Source organism: Tachyglossus aculeatus, chromosome X1 (assembly GCF_015852505.1).
Source record: "Tachyglossus aculeatus isolate mTacAcu1 chromosome X1, mTacAcu1.pri, whole genome shotgun sequence".
Lineage (NCBI taxonomy): Eukaryota > Metazoa > Chordata > Mammalia > Monotremata > Tachyglossidae > Tachyglossus > Tachyglossus aculeatus.
Genome location: NC_052101.1, coordinates 68837866 through 68858545, shown reverse-complemented (window position 1 = coordinate 68858545; position 20680 = coordinate 68837866). Strand labels below are relative to the sequence as shown.

Sequence of the window (20680 nt, the reverse complement as noted above, 5' to 3'; positions counted from 1 at the left end):
ATGTAGGAGAAGCAGCATGGCGTAATGGATAGACCATGGGTCTGGGAGTCAGAAGGTCATGGGTTCTAATCCCAGAAATACAGTAAAACTAGCCAGAAAGGTAGCTCAGAGCTAATGGAAAATAGATGACTAATAATAATGCTGTCATTTATTAAGCATTTACTATGTGCAAAGCACTGTTCTAAGCGCTGGGGAGGTTACAGGGTGATCAGGTGCTCCCACGGGGGGCTCACAATCTTAATCCCCATTTTACAGACGAAGTAACTGAAGCACAGAGAAGTTAAGTGACTTGCCCAAAATCACACAGCTGACAATTGGCAGAGCCGGGATTTGAACCCATGAACTCTGACTCCAAAGCCCATGCTTTTTAGACTGTGAGCCCACTGTTGGGTAGGGACTGTCTCTATATATTGCCAAGTTGTACTTCCCAAGCGCTTAGTACAGTGCTCTGCACATAGTAAGCGCTCAATAAATACGATTGATGATGATGATGATGCTCTTTCCACTGAGCCACGAGATGTGAGTTAGCAGCCAAACATCCAATATCTTTATTCAGTTTCTTTATAATCAAAGTACCATTTCCAAATCTTTTTAGAATAGGAAAATATATATTAAATCAATCATTCATATTTACTGATTACTTACTGTGTGCAGAGCACTGTACTAAGTGTTTGGATGATTTTAATATAATGGAGTTGGTAAGCATGTTCCCTGCCCACAAGGAGTATACAATCTAGAGAGGGAGACAGACATTAATATAAATAAATTGCAGGTATTGCACATAAGTGCTGTGCGGTTATAAATAAAGGATATAAATCCAAGTGCAAAGGCAACACAGAATGGAGTGGGAGAAGATAAAATGAAAGTTTAGTCAAGGAAGGCCTCTTGGAGATGTAATTTTTAAAAGGCTTTGAAGGTGGGGAGTGCATTCATCTATCAGATTTTGAATGCCACCCCTTCCACATGTGCATTGGACACCATTTCTTTGCACCTTATAAAAACTCTAGCCCCCTCCTTTCTTCCCTCCCTAACAGTCATCTTCAACTGTTCTCTCTCAAATGGCTTCTTCCTTACTGCCTTCAAACAAGCCAATGTCTCCCCTATTCTAAAAAAAAACCCTCACTTGACTCCATGGCTCCCTCCAGCTATCACCCCATCTCCCTCCTATGATTCCCCTCCAAACTCCTTGAGCAAGTTGTCTACACCCGCTGTCTCACTTCCTCTCCTCCAGTTTTCTCCTTGACCCCCTCCAATCTAGCTTCTGTCCCCTTCACTCCACAGAAACCGTCCTCTCAATGGTCACCAATGATCTCCTTCTTGCCAATTCCAATGGCTTCTACTCCATCCTAATCCTCTTCGTCCTCTCAACTGCTTTCGACATTGTGGACCACCCTCTCCTCCTGGAAACATTATCTAATGTTGGCTTCACTGACTCTGTCCTTTCCTGGTGTTCCTCTTATCTCTCGGGCCATTCATTCTCAGTCTCCTTTGCAGGCTCTTCCTCTTCCTCCCACACCCTAACTGTGGGGGTCCCTCCAGGTTCAGTTCTCAGTCCCCTTGTATTTTCCATCTACACTCACCGGATTCAAATCACAGCTCTGCCAATTGTCAGCTGTGTGACTTTGGGCAAGTCACTTAACTTCTCTGGGCCTCAATTCCCTCATCTGTAAAATGGGGATTAAGATTGTGAGCCCCCCGAGGGACAACCTGATCACCTTGTAACCTCCCTAGAGCTTAGAACAGTGTTTTGCACATAGTAAGCGCTTAATAAATGCCATTATTATTATTATTATTATTATTACACTCATTCCCTTGGAGAACTCATTCACTCCCATGGCTTCAACTACCACATCTCTGCAGATATCTAAATCCATATCTCCTTCCCTGATCTCTCTCCCGGCTTTCTTCTCCTCCTGCCTTCAAGATGTCTCTACTTGGATGTCAAACTTAAATTTAACATGTCCAACACAGAGCTCCTTATCATCCCACCCAAACCCTGTCCTCTCCCTGACTTTCCCATCACTGTAGATGGTACCACAATCCTTCCCGTCTCACAAACCCATAACCTTGGTGTTATCCTTTACTCCTCTCTCTCATTCAACCCACATATTCAATCCATCACCAAGTCCTGTCAGTCCCACCTTCACAAAATCGCTAAAATCCCCCCTTTCCTCGCCGTCCAAATTGCTACCACATTAATATGGTCACTCATCCTATCCCACCTAGATTACTGCATCAGCCTCCTTGCTGACCTCTCAACATCCTCTCCCTCTCCACCCTAGTCCATACTTCACTCCACTACTTGGATCATCTTTCTACAGAAACATTCAGGACATGTCACCCCCCCCCCAAAAAAAAAATCTCCAGTGGTTTCCTATCCACCTCTGTATCAAAAGCTCCTCACCAATGGCTTTAAAACACTCCATCACCTTGCCCCTTCCTGCCTCACCTCACTTCTCTTCTTCTACAACCCAGCCTGCATACTTCATTCTTCTGGTGCTAAACTTCTCACTGTGCCTTGATCTCACCTGACTTGCTGCTGACCACTGGCCCGTGTCCTGCCTCTGACCTGAAACTCCCAACCTCCTCAAATCTGACAGACAATTACTCGCCCCCCCTTCAAAGCCTTATTGAAGGCGCATCTCCTCCAAGAGGCCTTCCTGGACTAAGCCCCACTTTTCCTCATTTCCCACTCCCCTCTGCATTGCCCTGAATTGCTCCCTTTGCTCTCCCCCCACCTCCTGCCCCACAGCACTTATATATATAACTGTAATTTTATTTGTATTGATGTCTGTCTCCCCAACTCTAGACTGTGAGCTCGTTGTGGGCAGGGATTGTCACTGTTTATTGTTGTATTGTACTTTCCCAAGTGCTTAATACAGTGCTCTGCACACATTAAGTGCTTAATAAATACGATTGAATGAATGAAGGAGAAAGAGGTAGTTCCAGACCAGAGGCAGGATATGGTCAAGGGGTCGGCGGTGAGAGAGATGAGAGCCATGTTAGAGGAACAAAGTGTGCAGGCTGGTTGTAGTAGGAAATCAGAGAGTTAAGGTAGGAGGGGGCAAGGTGATTGAGTACTTTAAAGTCAATGACATGGACTTTGATGCTGAGGTGGATGGGCAACGGCTGCTGGCTCTTGAGTGGAGAAGCATGGACTGAACAGTTCTGTGGAAAAATGATTTGGGCAGAATGGTGACCAAGGAGAGACAGGAAGCAGGGAGGTCAGCAAGGAGGCTAATGCAGCAATCAAGGTGGGCTAGGATAATCAATCAGTCAATCAATCATATTTATTGAGCGCTTACTATGTGCAGAGCACTGTACTAAGCGCTTGGGAAGTATAAATTGGCAACATATAGAGACAGTCCCTACCCAACAGTGGGCTCACAGTCTAAAAGGGGGAGACAGAGAACAAAACCAAACATACTAACAAAATAAAATAAATAGAATAGATATGTACAAGTAAAATAAATAAATAAATAAATAGAGTAATAAATATGTACAAACATATATACATATATACAGGTGCTGTGGGGAAGGGAAGGAGGTAAGATGGGGGGATGGAGAGGGGGACGAGGGGGAGAGAAAGGAAGGGGCTCAGTCTGGGAAGGCCTCTTGGAGGAGGTGAGCTCTCAGCAGGGCCTTGAAGGGAGGAAGAGAGCTAGCTTGGTGGATGGGCAGAGGGAGGGCATTCCAGGCCCGGGGGATGACGTGGGCTGGGGGTCGATGGCGGGACAGGCGAGAATGAGGTACGGTGAGGAGATTAGCGGTGCAGGAGCGGAGGGTGCGGGCTGGGCTGTAGAAGGAGAGAAGGGAGGTGAGGTAGGAGGGGGCGAGGTGATGGAGAGCCTTGAAGCCCAGGGTGAGGAGTTTCTGCCTGATGCGCAGATTGATTGGTAGCCACTGGAGATTTTTGAGGGGAGTAATATGCCCAGAGCATTTCTGGACAAAGATAATCTGGGCAGCAGCATGAAGTATGGATTGAAGTGGAGAGAGACACGAGGATGGGAGATCAGAGAGAAGGCTGATGCAGTAGTCCAGACGGGATAGGATGAGAGCTTGAATGAGCAGGGTAGCGGTATGGATGGAGAGGAAAGGGCGGATCTTGGCAATGTTGCGGAGCTGAGACCGGCAGGTTTTGGTGACGGCTTGGATGTGAGGGGTGAATAAGAGAGCGGAGTCGAGGATGACACCAAGGTTGTGGGCTTGTGAGACGGGAAGGATGGTAGTGCCGTCAACAGAGATGGGAAAATCAGGGAGAGGGCAAGGTTTGGGAGGGAAGACAAGGAGTTCAGTCTTCGACATGTTGAGCTTTAGGTGGCGGGCAGACATCCAGATGGAGATGTCCTGAAGGCAGGAGGAGATGCGAGCCTGGGGAGAGGGGGAGAGAGCAGGGGCAGAGATGTAGATCTGGGTGTCATCAGTGTAGAGATGATAGTTGAAGCCGTGGGAGCGAATGAGGTCACCAAGGGAGTGTGTGTAGATTGAGAACAGAAGGGGACCAAGCACTGAACCTTGGGGAACCCCCACAGTAAGGGAATGGGAGGGGGAGGAGGAGCCTGCAAAAGAGACGGAGAAAGAACAACCGGAGAGATAAGAGGAGAACCAGGAGAGGACGGAGTCTGTGAAGCCAAGGTCAGATAGCGTGTTGAGGAGAAGGGGGTGGTCCACAGTGTCAAAGGCAGCTGAGAGGTCGAGGAGGATTAGGACAGAGTATGAGCCATTGGATTTGGCAAGCAGGAGGTCATTGGTGACCTTTGAGAGGGCAGTTTCTGTGGAATGTAGGGAACTGATGCCAGACTGGAGGGGGTCGAGGAGAGAGTTGTTGTCGAGGAACTCTAGGCAGCGCGTGTAGACAAGTGCTTGGATAAGCAAGGATATGTGCTTGGATTAACAAGGTAGCTGTTTGGATGGAGAGGAAAGAGCAGATTTTAGCAGTGTTATGAAAGTTGAGCTCAACGGTATTTGGTGACAGATCAAATATGTGGGTTAAATGAGAGAGATGAGTCGAGGATACTGTCAAGATTATGGGCTTGTGAGACAGCGAGGATGGTGAGGCTGTCTACAGTGATGGGAAAGTCAGGGGGAGGACAGGGTTTGGATGGGAAGATAAGTTTGAGATAATAACGATGGTACTTGTTAAGCGCTTACTATGTGCCAAGCACTGTTCTAAATGCTGGGGTAGATACAAGGTAATCAAGTTGTCCCACCTGGTGCTTACAGTCTTCATCCCCATTTTACAGATGAGGTAACTGAGGCACAGAGAAGTAAAGTGACTTGCCCAGAGTCACACAGCGGATAAGTGGCAGAGTTGAGATTAGAACCCACAACCTCTGACTCCCAAGCCCATACTCTTTCCACTAAGCCACGCTACTTCTCTAAAGATAAAGATCTAGGGCAAAGAGACAGCCAAGGAGGGTGGTGGAGTGTATCCAAGTAGAGATGTCCCGAGGAGGAGATACAAGACTGCAGAAAAGGAGAAAAATCAGTGCTGGAAATGTAAATTTAGGAATCATCTGCATAGATATGGAAGTTGAAGCCATGGGAGTGAATGCATTCTCTAAGGGAGTGAGTGTAGATGCAGAATAGTTGGGGACCTAGAACTGACTCTTGAGGGACTCCCACAGTTAAGGAGTGGGAGGCAGAGGAGGAGCCCATTAAAGAGCCCAAGAATGAGCAGCCAGAGAGAGAGGAGGAGAGCCAGGAGAGGACGGTGTCAATGAAGCCAAGGTTGAATTATGTTTCCAGGAGAAGAGGGTGATCGACCATGTCAAAGGCAGCTGAGAGTTCTAGGAGAATTAAAAATAGTTATCTATATACCTATGGTGATCCTTTGTTTTTAAAGATGACACTCCTATGGTGTGGTCCCAGCCATGCATACCTGTCCTGGAAAGACCATGGTGTGGCTGACAGTCCCTTCCACATTGTTTGCACACAAAGATACTTGCTGCCTGTTAGAATCATTTGTTTCCTATATGCTATTGTGTGGCAGGATTGACATTCCCAAGATGAGGTCTTCCTGTGAACCATTTTGGAGTTTGGTGAGGCAGACAATATTTAGGGTAATTTTTCTAGCCCCTTTCCCAGTCAGAGCAGTGCATTCCTAAATAGGGCTGCTCAAAAGCTTAGGATATTACTGACCACCACTGATTATGAAGCCAGTATACTAGTTACCTACTTGTATTGAAACTTTTGACTAGGGCATAGGGGATAGCCTACTAGTGGTTGGACATGTTCCAGTGATGGTTTTCACTGGTTTATCTACACTCTCTCCTCTGGTCCCCATGACCTGCAGAAAGCAGAGGGGTAGTAAGGTAATCTATAACTACGGAGCAGAATATCTCTGTAAGCCCTCTAAAACAGGTACTGCAGTGCCCTTATTCACTTTTGATGCCATTGTTTGAGTGTGCCACTGCCGTCAGCCATTTAAACCATTGGGATCTGACTAAAGAGATGATTACAGACTAGTAGGTAAACTTGTTTGTCCAAAGACAAAATTAATCCTGTGGAACTTTTAGAGGGTAATAGGTGTTAGGGAAGGATTAGAGTTAGGTAGCAGTATAAAGACCCGAAAATCCTGAGGTCATTCTTCAGGTACACCCCTTCTTCTCTTGCCCTCAGCTTATAGTCATGTTGCATGGTAGAGAGGCCATGCCCCGAATTAAACACAAGGCCATCTCTTCTTCAACATACAGAGGGAAGCTCAGAATTCAAGTGAGCTAGCAAGAGAATATGTTGTGTTGGATGTAGGAGGAAGGGTATGTTGTTTCAGGACTCTGGTGCCATTTATGATCATTTCCTAATGCAGCATTTAGTTTTAATTTTTATTTTTTTCTTATATTCCCTGTTTCCTTGGCTCTTGTGAACCAGAGCAAACTAGATTTCCTCAGACCATTTTATGAAACCCCTGGGTCCCAACTTGCAAAGCTTTCATGGCTTTTTTAATCAGGAATTTTCACACAAAATTGAATACTTATACCTTTAGAAATTAGACAAAGGACTATATGAGCTAAATACATCCTGTACAGAAGCTACTAATTCAAGGCATTCTAATAGTAATAATAATTATTATTATGGTATTTGTTAAGCGCATAACTATGTGCCAGGCACTGTACTAAGCACTGGGGTGGTTACAAGCAGATTGGGTTGGACACAGTCCCCATCCCAAATGGGGCTCACAGTCTCAATCCTGTTTTACAGATGAGGTAACTGAGGCCCAGAGAAGTGAAGTGACTTGCCCAAGATTACACAGCAGATGAGAGGCAGAGCCGGGATTAGAACCCCTGACCTTTTGACTCCCAGGCCCGTGCTCTATCCATTACACCATGCTGCTTCTTATGTCACCACTATGATCACCAATAGCGATATTTATTGAGCATCCACAAACCTGTCTGTGGAGAGAGAAAGAGATGCTGAAGGAGCAGCTCACAAGCTGGATGGGTCCATGTTTTGCAGACATACAGAAGGTTGTGCACTACAGCTGATCTACTACCTTCAGTTTAGTTTGACCCCATGAACATAGGGTAACCAGATTTGGGGGAACTCAAAGAGGTCCAGAGAACTAGGAGGTGGGTTGGGGTGAGGTTGAAAAGGCAGGAAAGCAAGAGATCCAGAAATTTACAGAGAAAGAAAAAAGAAAGAAAAGAAGAGAGAGAAAACAAAGAGAGAATGAAAGGAGGAGGATTTGAGGAGGAAAAGTAGGACCTGCATTTATTAAGCACTGAGTGCAGAGCACTGTACTAGGCTCTTGGGACAGTACAAAAATAGAAGAAATGATCCCTGTTCTTTTGGAGCTTATTATAATCTAGTCTAGATAGACAAATAATTGTTTTTGAGTGCTTACTGGGTACAGAGCACTGTACTAAGTGCTTGGGAGGATACACTATAACAGCATTGACTGACATGTTCCCTGCTCACAATGAGTTTACAGGTAAATTCCAGGTAGGAGGAGTAATGGGCTATAAAAAATATTTGCATGTGTCATAGGGGCTGTGGCATTTTACTCTCCCCACCTCTTCAAAGCCATATTGAAGGCGCATCTCTTCCAAGAGGCCTTCTCTGACTAATCCTTCCTTTCCTTTCTTCCACTCCTTTCTGTGTCAACCTGACTTGCTTCCTTTGTTCATCCCCCCTGCCCCCCAGCACTTATGTACATAGCTGTAATTTATTTATAATAATGTCTGTTCCCCACCAACCCCCAAGACTATAAGCTCTTTGTGGACAGGGAATGTGTCTGTTTATTATTGTATTGTATTTTATTAGAGAAGTAGTGTGGCTCAGTGGAAAGATCACGGGCTTTGGAGTCAGAGATAATGGGTTCAGGTCCCGGCTCCGCCACTTGTCAGCTGTGTGACTTTGGGCAAGTCACTTAACTTCTCTGGGCCTCAGTTCCCTCATCTGTAAAATGGGGATTAAGACTGTGAGCCCCCCGTGGGACAACCTGATCACCTTGTAACTTCCCCAGCGCTTAGAACAGTGCTTTGCACATAGCACTGAATAAATGCCATTATTATTATTATTATTATTATTATTATTATTATTATTGTAGTATCCCGAGCACTTAGTACAGTGCTCAGTAAATATGATTGAATGAATGCGTGTTTAAGGGGAGCAAAAGGTCCACAGTAGCAGGTGAGGGTAGACGAGGTGGGAAGACTACCCAATCTTTATGTTTTTCTGAATGCCATTTTGGGCATCCCTTTGGGCAGATAGATCTACAAGGTGTTGATGCATTAATTGCTTTCCTGCAAGGAGTTTTTTGTTCTCAAACACATCATCATCAAATCTACAGCAATGTTGTAGGCTAACAGACTGCTGCCCAGAGACTTAATGGTTACCTGAGAGACCGGTTTAATCATTTCTACAATAGGTGTACCTATTAATCAGAAAATCAAAATATGAATGAATATGTCTAGCTTTTGCTGTGAAATAGGAATTGCAATTATATCCTTATTTTTAATATGAATGGTAACTGATTTTTTTTGTCAACATATGGCTCACACTGAAAGTACCTTATTGTTTGCCACATAGTAAGTGTGTAACTAATATTTTTTTTAAAAAAAGCATACTTCCTTGTGCATGTCCTGCAATGAGCCCAGGGGTATGCACAGTTTGACAGACAAGATCTCAGGATGCTATAGGCTCCCTATTCCATCTGATGACCTACCCAAACAGAAAACTGTCTTAAGGGTATAGTATGAGGAGAAGAAAACAAAGATGGAGATGTTGGAAAAGTCACAAATTCCATCTCACAATCAGTATACCATAGTGAAATCATGATTCTTAAAAGCAGTGTGGCCTAGTGGAAAGAACTCGGTCCTGGAAAACAGAGGATCTGCATTCTAATTTCTGCTCTGCCACTGCCTGTTATGTGACTCTGGGCAAGTTATTTAACTTCTCTAGGCCTCAGTTTCCTTATCTGCAAAATGGAGATCCGATACCCGTTCTCCCTCCCACTTAGACTGAGAGCCCTATGGGGGACATGGACTAGCTTTTATCTACCCCAGTGCTTAGAACAGTACTTGACGCATAGCACTTAAATACTATTACTGTTATTATTAGGAACTGTGTCCAACCTGATTCTTTTATCTTTCCCAGCCCTTAGTAGAGTGCCAGTGATTAAATACCATTACTATTTTTATTAGAATGGGTTGGGAGGCATCTTCCCTTTAGCACCCAACAGATTATTCCATAGCCCAGAAACAGTGATCTTTAAAGGTAGGTATTAGATTTTCCCAGTTATTTAATTGGGACTAAAAAGGGAAATTCTTCTGAAATCAATCAACTCAATCTGCAGAAGACTGTACTAAGAAATTGAAAACTTCAATCAGGAAAAAAATACCTGTTTGTAGAGAAATACAAGTATCCAATTACTCTGCTCTGTGTTACCAAACTTTGGACTGGAGGAAATTAATCATATAGCCACAGCAGCTGTGTACAGAGAACTGTACTCTGTCCTATACAGAATTAATAGCTGATACGGTACTTGAAATTTAACTGGGTAGAAAATACAGACGGTTACATGAAACCAAGAGACCCATAAAAAATATACAGACAAGTGATGGAAGGATAAAAATGTAGAACCAGTTATAGTTTAACAGAGATAAGCATGGTTGCTAAGTGGCGTGCTAGTGGGGCTGGACTAACTGGGCCCAGGTGTGGATAAACTGGCACTTGAGCTCAAACCTTCCTTTCCCTCACAGAGAAGCTTAAAAAAAAAAAACCCATCAGGCAGTGCAGCACCATTCCTCTTCTACATCTTGGTTTTTGGGTTTGTTTGGGTTTTTTTAACATGATGGGTTTTACAGTAAAGCTTTCTGAATGGTTCTGCTAAATTTTTAGAATATTAAGTATTTTTCTTTTAAAGGTTTACTGGTTCTATATTTTGATTACTATAGGTAAGTTTCTTCAGTTTGGGTTATCATTACTTACTGCATTTGCAAACTAATTAATGCAAAATACTGTACTGATCAGTAAAGAAAGGTCCATGGAAAATACAGTATTTGTCATAGATTTATTGATGCTGTTACTTACAGATATGAATTTGTCCTTGTTATCCAAACTCAAAAGCATTAATTCCTTTTTTTTTTGGTAGGATTTCATCATCACAGTGGTATTTTCTTTCCTGTGGTTGGTGGGTTCATCAGCTTGGGCAAAGGGGCTGTCTGATGTAAAAGTTGCTACTGATCCGAAGGAGGTGTTACTGTTGATGTCAGCCTGTAAACAGCAGTCTAACAAGTGTATGGCCATTCACGGACCAATGATGTCAAGCTTAAATACTTCAGTTGTAAGTATGTTCAGTTTTTTGGATGACTCAGAACTCTTTATCTGGGTTCTGGTGAGACTCTCCCACGTCACCCACATTGCAGAAGTACTGCCTTTGAAATCAGGGTAATCAGCAAGTTGACTTAACCCTGGCCCTTTTTAGAGGGTCAAATGTGTAGGCCTGTGCTTGTTGACAGGATGATAATTTTATGTCTTCAACTGCATTGTCCTTAATAAGTACACAGCAGGTCTTAGTCCCATTGACATTCTCACCCAGAAGTGGATCTGAAACTTGTATCTTCAGGCTCAAGCCTGGCAGAAGTAGAAAGGAATATTTTAAAGCACAAAAATTGCCTCTAGACAAAGCACTGCTCAAACCAAATGTATTTAGAACACATCCGATTATCACAGAGAACAGTTCTCAGAGTTTGACGTGCCACCTGGAAGGGTTTGCAGGGCATGTGTGGAATATCGCAAATGATTACAATTAGAAATAGGATTTTTTTCCTATCTAAAAAGGTCCAGAAAGTGTCAACTTCTAGATTGAAGGAAGGCCAGAGGCTCAAGAAAGGATAGTGAGGCTTTGTCAAGACAACTCAATAACGTTGAATTTTGCAGGGGCAGAGCATTCAACCCACATATTCACCAAATGTCACCAAATCCTGTTGGTTCTACCTTCATTTTTATCTAGCATTCAATCCATGATATTCACTGGGGCCTACTGCTTGCAGAGCACTGCATTAAGCACTTGGGAGAGTAAAATAGAAGTAAAAGACCCTGTTGCTACCTTCAGGGAGCTCACTATCCAATAGGGCAGACAAGGAAACATTTTTATCCTTCCATCACTTGTTTGCATATTTTTTATGGGTCTCTTGGTTTCACGTAACCATCTGTCTGTATTTTCTACCCAGTTAAATTTCAAGTACTGTATCTCTAGAATCTGCCACCATGCTAATCCAACCATTTATCCTATCCTGCCTTGTCCACTTCACAGCCTCCTTACTGACCTCCCTGCCTCCTGTCTCTTCCCACTCCAGTCCTTACTTCACGCTGCTGCCTGGATCATTTTTCTGAAAAACCACTCAGGGTAGGAAAACACATTTTGAAGTTGACAGGAACACTACATCTGTGTTTCATTTTACGAGTTTAAAGACCTTATGTTATTCTAAAGAAAGAAGCTGGGTCTGGTTGAAAACAAGCTATAACAACACAAAAAGAAAGCTATTCTCAAGGAATAGAAAGTGCCACAGTATTTGCTGAAGGAACAACATTCTCTAAAAGCCCCTAAAAATAATTATCTTTGCTTCAAGGTTAACTGATGTTACTACAGCTCTGTGGAATTCAATCTGTGAAAGCATTTGAGAAAAAAGTTGCAAAACTGTTCCCAGTGATTTGACAGCAAATGCTGTCTGTGAGATTGTAACCATGGGGATAAATTTTGTATTGGAGATTCACCATTTCATTTATCATAGGCCACACCTGTAGACAAGAACAGATATATATATATATATATATATCATATGTATATGTATATATATATATATATCTGTTCTTGTCTACAGGTGTGGCCTATGATAAATGAAATGGTGAATCTCCAATACAAAATTTATTTATTTATTTATTTATTTTACATATGATATATATATATATATATATATATATATCTAGATATAGATATAGATATATAAATATATATATATATTCTTGCTAATTGAATTCTCCAGTGTTCGGGTAGAGGAGTGCTATTGCAGCTAAAGTCAAGACTTGAAATACAAGAGAAATGAAACACTTGATCTTTCTATCTCCAGAGAAATCATTAAGAATATTCTGAGTTTTCTTTTTCAGTTCCAAACAAGCTCAACTAAGTCATGAGAGCCCCAGTATTTTCATTTCTAAAGTCTCATAGAAACCAGAATCAAACATAGGAACATCCTGGAACAGAGAACCCTTAATGGAGTAGTACACAGATTGAGTGGCTATAACCACATGAGGCCAGGTGGATGTTTTGAAAGGAATTCACCAGTGCAAAATATATTTTGTTCCAGGTAGGCTTAGTAGGAAAAAACATCTCACCTTCTAGACAACATTAATATTTTTGGAGTCACATATTACTATCACAATGCTCTTTACATACGAACTCAAATACTGATGATGATGAATCATTCAATCCATGATATTCACTGGGGCCTACTGCTTGCAGAGCACTGCATTAAAGCACTTGGGAGAGTAAAATAGAAGTAAAAGACCCTGTTGCTACCTTCAAGGAGCTCACTATCCAATAGGGCAGACAAGGAAACATAAATATGATTTACCAGCCCCACCTCCAAGTCTGTCTGGGCATCCCTGGTATCAGCATGCCCACTGGTCTTTTCTATCACTCAGCCTCACTCCTCCATGATCTGTCTCCTTAATCTGCCAGTGCCATAAGCAGTCTCAGGTGTCCAAACACGCTGGCAGTGGAGTTGGGGAATGGGTGACCGTGTCCTGGCAGTCTCTATTGAGGGAGCGCTGTTGTGGCTCTCCTCCTCCTGGCATATGAGGCAACTATAGCCCATCATACATATTGTATGAAGAAAGGGGGGATTTTACCCACTTGCCCCAGTTTCTTCATCCTGCCTGAGGATCTCATATTGTTCAAAGTTCCACAGTTGCTAGTCATGAGGCTTCTTTTTTTCTTGGATCTTCTCCTTTCTCTGTTGGTTCTCCCATCACAGTAGTTACACTGCTAATAATTCAACCCTCAGCTTTAGATAAGCAAAACAGCTGCCTAGAGCTTTGGGAGGGACATGGAAAAAGACCCAAGAGTAGGGGGAGGGAATGCCAACATACAAAGACAGAGAGGAGTGTATAAAATGTCTTCTACTGCAGGATCAGTTAGGATAAACACAAACATAAAGGTAATTCCATAAGAAATAGATGCTTATCTTAGAGGTATCAATTATAGATGGAACCTAGTTAAAATGAATTAGACATGCAATGAGATCCGTATTATGAGAAAAATACATTGCTTAAAAAGTAAGCCTTCATACTGGGAAAAAAAGCAGGCAGGCAGGGAGACATTTTCTGTTACTGAATATATGTGGTTATTGACTAGAATACCAATAACTGATTAGTCACATCATTAAGAAAAATATCCCCAGATGAAAAAAGGTGGTTATTCTCTCAAAGACAAGGCATCAAGTAATAATAAAAGAAAACTGCCTCTCCCTCAAGCCCTAGGACTTCTCTTGTTCTCATGTGTGCTCCAGCTGCTGTGGAGATCAACAAAGTTATCTAAATGTCAAATCCTTACAAATCCTTACCAGATGAGAGCAAAAGGCACTTTTCTAATTCAAAAGAGCCTGGGCAAGAGGCTTAACATTAAATTGAATACACTAGCTTTAACTGCCCTATTCTAGGTGATCTTTGGATATAGAATCTCAGTGCAACAAAATTGTTGCATTTTGATGTACAGTGAACATAACAAATGTTTCACCCTTTGCAGAATTTCTTTCCAAAGGAGGAAAGAAGTGATTGGAAGAAACATGAAGCTCCAGCAGGTAGAACCCCCCTCTGCCTCCCAACAGGCCACAGAGCCAAAGCCTTGACCAACTTGGCCTGCATTGATCCCAGCATTTGCCCAACCCAGCCCAAGTGTGGCTCTGGGTACTGGTATTCAAGTAACCTGCTAAAGTAACCTCAGTGCTAACTTCCTATACCTGATGCTCCTCATATGCATTTTACCCCAAGAGAACTATAGTACCACTGGTCCAGAAGGCAATCCTACAGGGGTAATATACCTTAAGGCTCCACCTGACTAAAATCCCAAAATCAGAGAAAGCCAGGGGTGTGGGAGCATACAGGGGTTCCAAAATAGCCAGGTCTTACTCTGTATTGACTTGAGCTATTCCTGTAAACTCAACTGCCTTTGGAGGGCTCAGCTGCTAGCACCTCTGGGCAACAGCTGTCAAGCAGACAGCCGCCTAGGCCAATTAGGAGTCACTCTCAAGGATGTAATTTTATACCAGAATAAACTTGTCTCTACAACAATCTATCACTTTTCAGTCATTCCAAGCTGAATTGATATTTAAAAGTACTACTAGCAAATCTCCCTATCATTAGATGGATAAGCCAGACATCATTAGGATCATTAAAACAAATATGGATTCCGCAAAGCACTTTCAAACTGGCATTTGTCCCACCTCAACGTAGCAAGGAAGAATTCATTCGACAAGATAATAAACACATTGGCTAGGAATAAACACATTGGCTAGGACCCAATGACTAAAATCTCCAGTGGCTACCAATCAATCTGCGCATCAGGCAGAAACTCCTCACCCTGGGCTTCAAGGCTCTCCATCACCTCGCCCCCTCCTACCACACCTCCTTTCTCTCCTTCTACAGCCCACCACGCACCCTCCACTCCTCTGCCGCTAATCTCCTCACCGTGCCTCGTTCTCGCCTGTCCCGCCATCGACCCCCGGCACACGTCATCCCCCGGGCCTGGAATGCCCTCCCTCTGCCCATCCGCCAAGCTAGCTCTCTTCCTCCCTTCAAGGCCCTACTGAGAGCTCACCTTCTCCAGGAGGCCTTCCCAGACTGAGCCCCTTCCTTCCTCTCCCCCTCGTCTCCCTCTCCATCCCCCTCATCTTACCTCCTTCCCTTCCCCACAGCACCTGTATATATGTATATATGTTTGTACATATTTATTACTCTATTTATTTTACTTGTACATATCTAATCTATTTATTTTATTTTGTTAGTATGTTTGGTTTTGTTCTCTGTCTCCCCCTTCTAGACTGTGAGCCCACTGTTGGGTAGGGACTGTCTCTATATGTTGCCAACTTGTACTTCCCAAGTGCTTAGTACAGTGCTCTGCACACAGTAAGTGCTCAATAAATATGATTGATTGATTGATTGATTGACCCAAGGAAAGGAGAAAGTTGTTGGTTTTTTTGTTTTGTTTTTGTTTTTTTAAAAAAAAACACCCTCCTCCTGCCAACCACCAAACATTGGTCCAGAGGCTTTTAATTACAGTCTCTGTGCCCAATATTATTGAGTAATATTACCCACCTACCTCTATTCCCATCTCACAGTCAAGTACAGATCCTGCAGTTGATAGTTTCAGAGCTTTTTTGGATAGATAAAAGCACCATGGTGATTTACAGGGCCTAAAAGAACCATAGATCTAGACTAACACAAATGATTTAGGACAAGTTAATATTTGTTTTATTCAGGTTTTTCCTTTTTGTGGAATGATTTTTACTTAAATTCATTAAATTAGTTCTCAAGCAGATAACTGCTATGGGATTCTAAAAAACATTTAAAGATAAGAAGAAATCGAAGAGGTAAGTAATTTCCTTCCTGGGTATAGATACTCAACTCGTAATTTCTATTTGTTCCATTGACTTTCACCCCAAGGGATCCCACTATCTTCCAGTTTGAACTTGATGGGATCAAAGAGGCAAAAGAAAAAAAAAATCAAAAACTAAAAACTCTCAGTGCAGGCGGCAAATCTGAAAAGAAGCAGCATTGCCTAGTGGATAGAGCATGGGCCTGGGATTCAGAAGGACTTGGGTTCTAACCCCAGCTCAGCCACATGACCACTGTGTGCTCTTGAACGAGTCACTTAACTTCTCTGTGCCTCAGTTACCACAGCTGTAAAATGGGGATTAAGACTGTGAGCCTCATGTGGGACAGGGACTGTGCCCAGCCTGATAAAGTTGTGTCTACCCCAGCACAGTGCCTGGCACATAGTAAGCACTGTAAAACCAAAACAAAACACACAAAAAAGTGAGATCCAGGCTTTTCAGTGGTAGGTAACCATAGGTGAATTTCACTGTCAGTGGCATCTTCTTTGAATATGAAAGAAACCTCTAAAGATGTACCATGTGTGCTGGGATGATTTCCCTACAAATACCTTACATCAGAGGATAAAAAATGCAGGCACTTTCCAGGTCTGTATTTTGAAAAGAAAGTTATCCATCCAAAATTTCCTTAGATAAATATGCTAAAAATTTTGTGAATCTCACATTACAAAGTCAATTTTTTTAAGGCCCCAAAAGATGTTCTGATCATGAACGCTCCCAGCCATAGACTAAGGCAGTGATTGCCTCCTAATGAGACACTTTTACTCTTCCCAATACCATGTGAATTCTCACAAAAACTTTCGACATGGATGTCATTTATCAAGGAGTCTTTTCCACTTTCATTACTTAATAATTCAATCGATCTGAGTGGAGAGAATTTACAATATAGTTAGTTCGGATTTTTTTTTAATTATTGGCTTACAACAGCAGAGAAAGAAAGTAATGCCCCCAAAACAAGGTAGTTGATGTTCCATGAGGTGGGTCTATTAAGGGGTATTAATAGATTGAAAATCTAATTGATGACCTATGAAAGAAGAGCTAAATCGATAAGGGACGTTTTTCTTGTAATGGTGGACTGTAAAGTCCTTGAATATTGAATCCCCCGAACTCCCTGTGCAAATCAAGATCATTGATATAGACCTTTGAAGATTGATAATCCATCTTTTCTGGATTAAAATAAATGAAGCTCAGCATTCTGGATTCACAACTATTAACTTTACCTTCTCACCCTGTATGCTGGTCTCTACAATTTAGCCCTCAAAAGAGACCATATAGTTTATCTGGAGTTACTCTGTTTCTTCATGACCTGAAACTTCACATACATTATTAGTTGTTACCAAAACAAGAGAAAAGAGGAGGGATAAAGGTTGACAACAACAGGGAAAGGCCGATAAAGAAATCAAGGGACACAAAAAGACCTGAATGATAAGTGGAAGTGAGAGGTCCATAGAGAGGACATGAAGATCAAGAGGAGATAAAGTAACTGAAGAATTAATAGACAGTTAAAAGGAGAGAGGAAGAAACAAAAATATGCCAGCCCAAGAATGGAGGGCCCTGGGAGTGAGGAGAAAAGAGTTGCACAGAGATCATTTCAGGAAGAGAGAAAAAAATGCAAAGGGCCAGTGAGGGAGAAAAATAAAAAACCTTATGACTGCTAGTTAAATTAGGTGGCACAGGGGTCAATAAAATGCTTAACATACAGTGAAAATAATAGGACATCCTTTTATATAGAAATGTAGTTTTCTGCAGGACACAGACTCCCAAATAATTTTTCTTTCCATATTACTTAGTTTCTTTTCTGTGTAATAGACCTGCGAGTGCTTTTTTTGGAAATGTATTGACCCACTGCTTTGATTTTCCTTTAGGTCTTTGGATTCTTGAATTTTATTCTCTGGGCAGGAAATATTTGGTTTGTTTTTAAGGAGACCGGCTGGCATTCTTCAAGCCAGAGGCACCTTCCGGAACCCATGGAGAAGCAATCAAGCAGCTATAGCCATGGTGGCTATAATCGAGAAAGTTATGAGCCAAGTGGTGGGTACAACCAACCAGCCACCTTGGGTCAGCCTGGGGATGATTTGGGCCAACAATAAAGTGGTCCAGTTTCATTTGCCAATCAGATTTAACATGAGCATTATTATGTTGGCTGTTTCACTGCACTAAATTTCAATGACCCGAAATTTTTAAAAAAGCTTAATCAACACATAGAGTTCTTAAACCTGAAAAACAAAGATCTACATGCTAATTAAAGAAGAGAAAGCTCGGTGATGTGCTAAATCGCTCTTTGTGACTAGGTGGCTAATTGGAGTGTGTGTCTTGTTGTATGTACAGAGTATGGTAGTTTTGTATTGTATTAAGATCGTTGAAGTCTTTTGTAGCCTAAAGTCTCTAGTATGTAATTTGTCCAACAAAGCATAAATATTGTTAAAGTTTCTTCTGCATACTGGTGGGAAAAAGTTTCATTATGAATTCTGAAGACTATTTGGTGTACCACAGTGCATGTAATAGCCCTGAGTTTTCCTCAATGCTTGTTTGTGAGCCCTCTTGAATGTTTTCTTTGAGTTTTTTGTATTTCTTTTTGTTTAATTACTTTTCTTGTGATTTAATGCATGCAAAATATTTTCACAACACCCAAAGTTTGGACTGTGTTAATGGAAATTTTCCAGTTTGCACCCTTACTTTGTATGCTTCTTTTGATCATTTTGAAGAGTTGGGCTCTATGGCTTTTCCCAAGTTCTGAATGCTCTGTAATGAAAATGTTTCTCCTATTAAGGGACATTCAATAGTTTGTACTGTAACTGATCAATGTTATTCAGTTTGAGTTAGTATTCATGTGATGGTCAATTTCTATTGGTGTCTTGTGAATCTTTCCATGTGAGCTGTGAACTATAAGGACCAAGTAACTGTGTTATGTTTACAGTGGTATGTATTTAAATAGGATAATGGAGGTGCAGATATCAGTAATTAAAATTAGACAAGAATAGAAAGTTAAATGCAGAATACATATTTGCCACATATCATCAGATAAACTTTCCAAATTTGTAATGATACAATGTGCCTATCTATCACACTGTAGAAAATTGTCAGCTCAATTCAGATATTCTTAATGCTGTTTTTGGTGCTACGGCTAAACTAAAAGGCAGCTGTCAGAAAATGGAGTCATTCTACTTGGCAAAGAGAACTAGGTCTCATAAAATATTCCTTAGACTGCATACACTATAAAGAAATAACATCTTCTTTATGTTTATTGCATTTCAAGCCCAAAGCAAAGCATTGTAATCAAAACTGAGCATCTGCATTTCTAAATAAGTGTTTTAATATCTACTATTACTGTATGATATATGTTTGGAAACATTTAGTATAAAACAGCCTAGTCTCATACGATTGTTGTAATCAATGTCCGGCTACTCAGTGGATGAATCTATATTGTGATATCTATTTGTTCCTAATAAAGCTATTGCATACACTATGTGATTGAATAGTATGGTGAAATAATCCAAAAATGTATCCCTTTCACAAAAAAAACGGATGAATGCATTGTATTCTCATGTTGTAAAAATCTGTTTTTTCAAGGTCTGGATTCTGTCCTTGTAACTTTATTCCCAAGTAAAATTATGGTACTTGTTAAGTCTTACTATGTGCCAAGCACTGTTCTAAGTGCTGAGGTGGATACAAGTTAATCAGGTTAGACACAGTCCCTTTCTAACGTGGGGCTCATACTTTTAATCCCCATTTTACAGATGAGGTAACTGAGGCCCAGAGAAGTAACTTGCCCCAAGGTCACATAGCAGAAATGTGGCAGAGCTGGGATTAGGACCCAGGTCCTACTGACTCCCAGGCCTGTGCTCTAGCTACCAATCCACGCTACTTCTCTACTGAAGAGCTGAAGGGTAGCATAGAGCAGAATATTTTCACATAATTCAGCCCAAAATTGAGGATTTTTTTTTCTTTTAGTTGCTAATAGAGCTTTCGAAAGGGCTAATGTAAATACTAGCCAAATATTAAAAAATAGTAGGGAGTTCTATGGATTTTGTTCATTTCATCCATTTGTATTTAGTGATTGCTTCCTCTGTGCAGGAGCTTGGTACATGGTCCTTGCTCTTGAGGCACTTTAGGAGGTGCATTCATATCCATGTAACACATCAGCATAATTTTGCTAAATGCATCCCTAGTGGTCCCAATGAATGAACATCAACTCCCCCCTCTCGCCCCCACACCACCACCACCATTACATGTTTACTTAGGAAGCAGTGTGGTCTAGTGGATCTTCTAGACTGTGTGCCCACTGTTGGGTAGGGACTGTCTCTATATGTTGCCAACTTGTACTTCCCGAGCGCTTAGTACAGTGCTCTGCACATAGTAAGTGCTCAATAAATACAATTGATGGATTGATAGTGGATAGAGCACAGGCCTGGGAATCAGAAGGACCTGGGTTCTAATCCCAGCTCTGCCACTTGTCTGCTGTGTGATCTTGATCAAGTCACTTCACTTCTCCATACTTCTCATCTGTAAAATGAGGATTGGGACTGTGAACCCTAAGTGGGGCATGGATCCAGCCTGATCTACCCAGC

General features: G+C 41.9%; 1 protein-coding gene across 2 annotated transcripts in view; it reads left to right on the top strand.

Moving 5' to 3' along the window:
* Window positions 1-19575, top strand: part of SYNPR (synaptoporin) — a 320964-nt gene extending 301389 nt beyond the window's left edge. For both annotated transcript variants that reach the window (XM_038772931.1, XM_038772933.1), the window contains exons 5-6: window positions 10595-10786; window positions 17978-19575. In XM_038772931.1, the coding sequence (XP_038628859.1) occupies window positions 10595-10786; window positions 17978-18202 (417 nt within the window). In that variant the 3' untranslated portion in view covers window positions 18203-19575. The remainder of the gene's footprint in view (window positions 1-10594; window positions 10787-17977) is intronic.
* Window positions 19576-20680: the final 1105 nt, after the last annotated feature.